Source organism: Corylus avellana, chromosome ca4, assembly GCF_901000735.1.
Source record: "Corylus avellana chromosome ca4, CavTom2PMs-1.0".
Lineage (NCBI taxonomy): Eukaryota > Viridiplantae > Streptophyta > Magnoliopsida > Fagales > Betulaceae > Corylus > Corylus avellana.
Window position 1 is genome coordinate 32,414,817 of NC_081544.1, and position 7,065 is coordinate 32,421,881.

General features: G+C 36.4%; 1 protein-coding gene across 1 annotated transcript; it reads left to right on the plus strand.

Moving 5' to 3' along the window:
- Positions 1 to 1,556: 1,556 nt before the first annotated feature.
- On the plus strand, positions 1,557 to 6,573 carry LOC132179240 (peptidyl-prolyl cis-trans isomerase CYP23-like). Its single transcript, XM_059591910.1, has 8 exons — positions 1,557 to 1,779; positions 2,156 to 2,269; positions 2,366 to 2,514; positions 3,766 to 3,838; positions 3,936 to 4,025; positions 4,855 to 4,894; positions 6,068 to 6,150; positions 6,379 to 6,573. Exons 1-8 carry the CDS (start codon positions 1,672 to 1,674, stop codon positions 6,397 to 6,399), a joined length of 678 nt encoding a protein of 225 aa, XP_059447893.1. The 5' UTR covers positions 1,557 to 1,671; the 3' UTR covers positions 6,400 to 6,573.
- Positions 6,574 to 7,065: the final 492 nt, after the last annotated feature.

Sequence of the window (7,065 nt, forward strand, 5' to 3'; positions counted from 1 at the left end):
CTTTGAATTCCTTTATTAACTATACAAACTAAGCTTAAGCTCATACTTGAATCTCAATTATTAAATGGATCAAATTCGAATAATTTTAAACTTGACTTAGTATGTTTGTGACCAATAAAGAAAATATTTTTTAGAATTAAAATGAGTAGCTCTATTTTTTTTTTTTGAAAGAAATACATTCTAATTTCATTGATAATAATCACGAGCATAAAACTCTTACATCACAGGAGTACAAAGTCCTGAAAATGCAAATTATAGCCGAAGCTATAAGGATACAACATCACCTAAAACCTCCGCTAACCTATGACTAGTTTTCAGTTGAAATAACAGATCTGCATAAGACAGACGCAATCTAATGCATAGGTAGCGCAAATTCCTTCTCGACCCAAAAGCCAGGATGAAGTTCACGTCCACAACTCGAAGGTTTGGACTAAAATTCACATCCACGACCTAAAAGATATGGACCAAAGTTCAGTTCACATCCAATCAGGCAAATCGAGTGGCCAAGCCTTATTACAAAACAGAAGCAAGGAAACCTAAATAAAACGTGGGCGAACCAAAGAGGCAGAACCTTATTACAAGCTGATAACAGGAATGAAATGAAATGCATACAGGGATAAAACATGAACAAAGACAATACGAGGAAAATAAAACAAACGGGAATAAGCACACGCAACTTGGATGCTGATTGTGCACTCGCTGGAAACCAACACCGAAAGGGAACGATGGAAGCTCAACGTGGTGGGGACGCGGAAAAAGCCCAAAACAGTGGACGGAGGGTGGCGAAACTGATCGCCAGTTGGCCGGAAAACCATCGCAGCAGGGGACGTTGAAGCTCATCGCTGGAGGAGCACGAGAAAAGACTCAGCATCGGACGGTGGACGGTGGGCGGCAGAGCGGGCGAAGGAGATTGGCGGCGAACACAAAACAAAACTGGGAGGAATTTGAAAGAAACCCCCAAAATCAGTACCCACACCAAGTGGCACATAAGCAAGGCTACAAGAACATCACACAAAAAACACAGCAAAAAAATAGAAAGGAAATGAGCAGAAAACAACCAAAGAGCCCTGCCAAGGACAAAAGCGGAACAAAGAGGAAGAGGCGGCAGAGAAAGGGTAGGAAGGAGGCAACCTGGGCTAGAGACATCAAGTAAACTACTGGCACCTGGTGCAAGGGCATACAAGGGGGAGGAGGGAGGCAACAAACGGCCATCCCTCCTCCCCTCACCATGGGGGAGGGGGCTTACCTGAGGCTGCGGCGCTAGAGAGAAAGTGAGAAAACCCTAGAGAGAAATAATAGTAGCTCTATTACTATTGAAGTGTAAATGGATTAATCAGTAAATCATATGTTAAAATATTGGCCAATCAAATAAACCAAATATCATGGGGGATTAACCTTGGGCTCAAGTGTGAGCCCTAGTGAATTTGAACACTAATTAAATCTTTCTGTAACCTATCCCATATTGGGATTAGCCCAAACCCAATTGATCGTGAGCCCCATATCGGGATTAGCCCAAACCCAATTGATAGTGAGCTGGGTCTCCGCTAAAAACCCATTACCCTGGTCAACGTGCATATTTCATATTTTCCTTTTTTAGGATAGCGAAATTCATAGATTTCTTTTGGGAGTTGACGGCAAATTCAGATCAGGCGCCAAATTTTGAGCTAAAAAATGCGGGCTTCCAACGCGTGGATCCTGAGCTGCCTCTGCATGATATTCATAGCAGGTGGTGCGCTGGCCGAAGATCCCCAGCTCGGTTCTGTTCGTGTTGTGTTCCAGGTTTTATTTTTTTTTCTCAAACACAAGAATTTGTTTCCGTCTAAAAATTCTTATGTTTCTTGTGGTTCCGTTGTTTACTCTTCAGATTAATTTATCGTACGCAACCATTCGTTCTTGAATCGATTTTTCCGTAATCTCTAGATTTTCAATTATTTTATTTTGCTCATTGCTGTAGCTAATCAAGTTCATAGTAAACTGTAATTGAAGTTGAAATAGGGCATTCCGTAATACTTAAACAAATGAGCTAGTTAGATGCGTTACTTACATGCTTATTGATGTTTTTGTCATTTATTGCCTTTTTTTTTTTTTTTTTTTTTTAGTTTAATTTAATTATTTTTGGTTCAATTTATAATTGTCTAAAGCATTTTGCAAGCAGACAAACTATGGAGACATCGAATTTGGTTTCTTCCCGACCGTTGCACCCCAAACCGTTGAGCACATTTTCAAACTTGTTCGATTGGGATGCTTTAATACTAATCACTTCTTTCGGGTAGGTGCTGGGACCTTAGAAAAGCTTGATTATTGTTGATAAGCTGATTATTTGTACTATACCAATGTGTGTAATGGGAGTATGAACCTGTTGTAGGTTGATAAGGGCTTTGTTGCCCAAGTGGCTGATGTTGTGGGTGGAAGATCAGCCCCTATGAATGAAGAACAAAGAAAAGAAGCAGAAAAGACCGTTGTTGGTGAATTTAGTCAGGTCAAACATGTAAAGGGTATTCTTTCCATGGGGAGGTAATGTCTTCTTTGTGAAGCAACCGATTTTTTCATGGTTGTTATAATTTAGGTCATCCTTGTATAATTGTTTGCGCTATGATATTTCACTGTTTAGTGGGTATAGGTCACCTGGAAAGCTATAATCTATATCGCAGTGTTATATGGTGAAATGGGTCAGTTAGCTTGGGACATTACAGTTGAGTACCGAATATGATTGGTAGTTATGAGAGTTAAAATTTAACGCGGAAGCACAACCGACTGCATGCACTGGCTCTATTGTATCTTCTTTTTTTCAGCTTTCTTTATAATCCTTTATAGCCTTGCGTGTTCTTGTTTATTTTTGAATGAATTACCTTATTTTCTTTTTAAAGTGGGAAATTAACAGTTATTGAGGTGGAAAGTTGCAAGACATTGTGTTGCTCATTATGAATCAATGCTCTGCATTTGGTGCACATAAAATAACACAAGCTGGTAAGGAGTTAGAAGCGCCTCTGTAATTTTTAGACAGTCTACTGTGTGATTGATTGATTGTGAGTTGATGACCCTTAAGATAAGTTGGAGGGTACCATCGGGCTGGATGAAGTGGTAAGATACTATCTATATATGATATAGCCATATAGGTCTGGAAGATGAAAACATTTCAACATTTTCTGGTTCATCCGTAAGCCTTGCATTTGGAAGGATTGAAAGAAATTTTCTATTCTGTGCTAAATACTGCATTTTCTGGCTCTTTATTTCTGGCCAGTTTGACTAGTACTTTTTAATGTCTAGTACTTTTTAATGTCTTTGCATGAAATTTAATGTCTAGTACTTTTTAAACCAACAATCAAACATTTAAAAAAAAAAACTAATTATTATTGGATGATACGGTTGCCAAGTATATCCTTGGGTTACATGTCCAAAAGATATAGTATGAAGAAGGATGAGAACCACTTCATAATAACGGGACATTAGCATGCTTCATGTTGATCTACTTATGATAATAAACTATTCCATGCTGATCTGGTCATGATACGTCCATGGTGTACTATGGTGACCAGCCTACAGATGAGGATGATTAAATTTGTGTAGGATTCCTGTTTTATGTTTTCCACCTGAATAGAACTTCAAGAGCATTTTGGATATTCATCTATATTTTCATAATTGGATTTCAGCAGTATACAAAAAAGTAAACATCTAGAGTCATTGTTGCATTGGACTTGAATCTTGTTGAGCTCCCTTCGCTAGTATGAAAATCTTACTTGTTCATTTTTTGTTTCTTTGGTATAGGTTTGAGGATCCCAACAGTGCATCATCGTCGTTTTCAATACTTCTTGGAGATGCCCCTCATCTTGATGGCCAGGTTTGTTGGTTACACTTGCCAGCTTTGTTGCGAAGATTATTATAGTATCTCATATGACATGATTACTAATGAAATGGCTGACATGAATCTGCTTCAGTATGCGATTTTTGGTCGACTTACTAAAGGTGATGAGACATTGAAAAAGCTTGAGCAAGTCCCTACTCGCCGTGAGGGTATTTTTGTAATGGTAATCTTCAGTTGATTACTCTAATGATCTGAAATCTAGAACTGGAACAATTATCTTTTGCCTTCACGTTGAAAATATACTGTAATTATGAACTTTGAGATTCATTATTATTATTTTTCAGTTTGGATGCATCTCTTGCAACATTTCCCATGTGATAATTGTTTCTAGTTAATTCTCATCATGATTATTCAATTCCACTGCTTACCAAATTATTTTTCTCTTTTTCCAATATATTATCTTTTTTGCTACACAAGTTTTGCACCTTAGACCTAACCCGAACCCCACTGCATCCCTTTACCATCTCATCTAAAGTCCAGGGATATTGATTTTGTAAGTTGATTGTAATACGTAAATATAGTTCTACCATGAAGACAGATAATCATGTCCTGTAAATGTAATTTATTGCTTTCTTTCAGAGAGCCTAACATGTGATTGGGAAATTCTTAAACCATTGCCAAGTTAATCATGTGGTTTTCACTGTCTCATGTATGGATCTTTTATTCAGGTTTTTTTATGAGACTGGTTAAATAATGAGTTTCATTTCTTTTATTCGGGTTTTTTGTGCAGCAAGAACCGTAGGGGTGGGGATGATTCCTTTTTTTTTTTTTTTCCTTGTTTTTTTCTATATGTAAATCCCATTAGTTACATCTAGTAAATCTGGCCTTCTTTGTCCAGCTTTTTGTCTGCGTCTGAAACCATGTTGCTATTTTTATATGTGCTCTGAATCTTATTGTCTAAAAGCAACTTGTTTAGCTTTATATCCAGACATGCAGTAATTTCATTCTCGGCACTGAGCTAACTATACTTTTTTATTTTTCCTTTCTTTCAGCCAACTGAACGCATCACTATCCTGTCATCGTACTATTATGGTGAGAATTAAGCAGCCTGTTATTTTAATGTTGTTTGTGTGCATTTTGTTCTAGTGACTCACATTTTTCGTTTTCCGTGATATAGATTGAGATAATGCATGTTAATTTCCTTATATAGATTTAAGCTACATACCCATGGCATCTAGGCAAAAATTTCTCAAGTCATGGGATTTGGTTTACTAAATGGTGCTTGATGCAGGATCAACCCATTGTCTAGTCAATTGCTCCAAGTGGTGATCTCTTTGCTAAAATTTACTAATCAAAATCTGTCACGACTCTTGAAGATTCTTTTGCCTAACTGGTACTGTAGCTTAGCAAGGTCACCGGTGATATAGTAACTATGGTATCTTTTGTAGATTCATATAGTAAAATGGAATAAATATACAGATGCGTTCCTACTATGCTTTGTGCCTTTTTTTTTGTTAACGTCATCACTATATATACAGTTAAATATCCAAGCATATAGTTGTCAAATCTTTGTTCAGTTTGAACCTGTATGATAATTATAGCATCACTTTCTTACAGCAATAATGTTTTTTATTTTATTTTTATTTTTTTGATTTTATCTATGGTGTCTGTTAATAGCTTGAAGCAACTTATGATGCATCTAAGTGCTCAGATCGAAAAGCAAGTCCTCTAGCATTTATTAACAACATAAGCACATGGGCAGTTAGAGGCCATGCCTTGGAGAGTCCTTATGCCAAAGATAGCTTGATTAGAGATTTCATGCACTTAATGTGTGAGGTTTTCCCTGGAACTTGACTAATTAGTGCCAGAAGACAGAGATTGATCTTATGTAGCCTGAGATGATCAATTCATTTAACTGAAAAATATTTTTCAGCTGGGACCCATTTGGTTTTGCACCCATATCATCTCTTTGGCCAGCATAATGCTCTTCAGCTGTTTCATAGCTCAATCTAGGCAAATATAGATTTTCTTGATGGGGTTTATAAACAGCTTTGGATTTTTTAAAACTATGCATTAATATATCATACAGTCTTATGTACAAGACACGCATTTCTCAGCTGCAAATTGATGGACAAAACATCTGCCTGGATCATCTTCTAGCTAATTAATGAGCTGTAGGAAGAAGATTGTAAACCAACCGATAATCATGTGTTTGAAAAATGTACTTATGTTATTCTTGCTTTGCTTGTTTTTTGTGTTTTTTAGATACCGAGTTGGAGAGATGTGAAAAGGAGAGATCAATTTTGAAAAGAAGACTTTCTGCATCGGCTGTTGAAATTGAAAGACAGGTAATTGGAGTTGTACATGAGTTGTAGGACAATTGCATTTTAAAACTTTAGTATGTCTGATTCTTGAAGGCATGCCATTTGTGTGCATTCATGTCCAGGTTCTTTTGCACATATAGAAAAACTCACCTCCACGTGCCTACAAGTACAGAATTATGAAGTGTTTTGGGAGTTGTTTGCCATATTGTCTATTCTGAGTAATCTTGGCCTTGTTGTGTGTCATTTTTGCAGAGAATGAAATGCTTCCCATGATTCTGATAGCATGAGTCCGATCAGCGACTAGAGATGCTGTGATTGCTGTAAAATTTTTCACATCTTTATGTATTTGTTTCAGAGAAGGTTTCAAAAGGATCAGTTCTAACAGCAAAAAGCTCCGCGATGTTTATCCAAAAACAAGAACCAGTATATAGTTTGAATTGCGTGACAGTTGAAAGAGTAAGCCCAGCCCATCGTAGACTAGTGATAAAGTCCTATGCATCGAGGCCCATTAAATTGCACGAGTCAATTCCCTTTCTCTAAAACCCAGAAAAAAGGCTATTATAAAGTTTAAGTGGGCCAGCCCAATATATTTAGGAGCCTTGGCGAAACTTTTAAGTGGGATCTAATTTTTTTAAAATATTTAAATATTAATTCAATAATATTTATTTTTAATAATATTATTATATTTTTATTTAAAAATAATTCTTCTCACTTTTTGGAATGCAAAATTACTGATTAAGTTTTATATTCAAGATTTTCTAACATCCTCTTTTCAATTGATAATATGGCTAATCAATTAAGTCTCTCTTGTGACAATATTGTTGATCTTAGGTAGGATTTTATCAATTTTAATTTTGAAAAACTTTTTTCTGCCAATAACGGGTATTGTCAATAAAATTCTATAAGCGACATATGCATTTAGAAAAGAATCAAGTATTC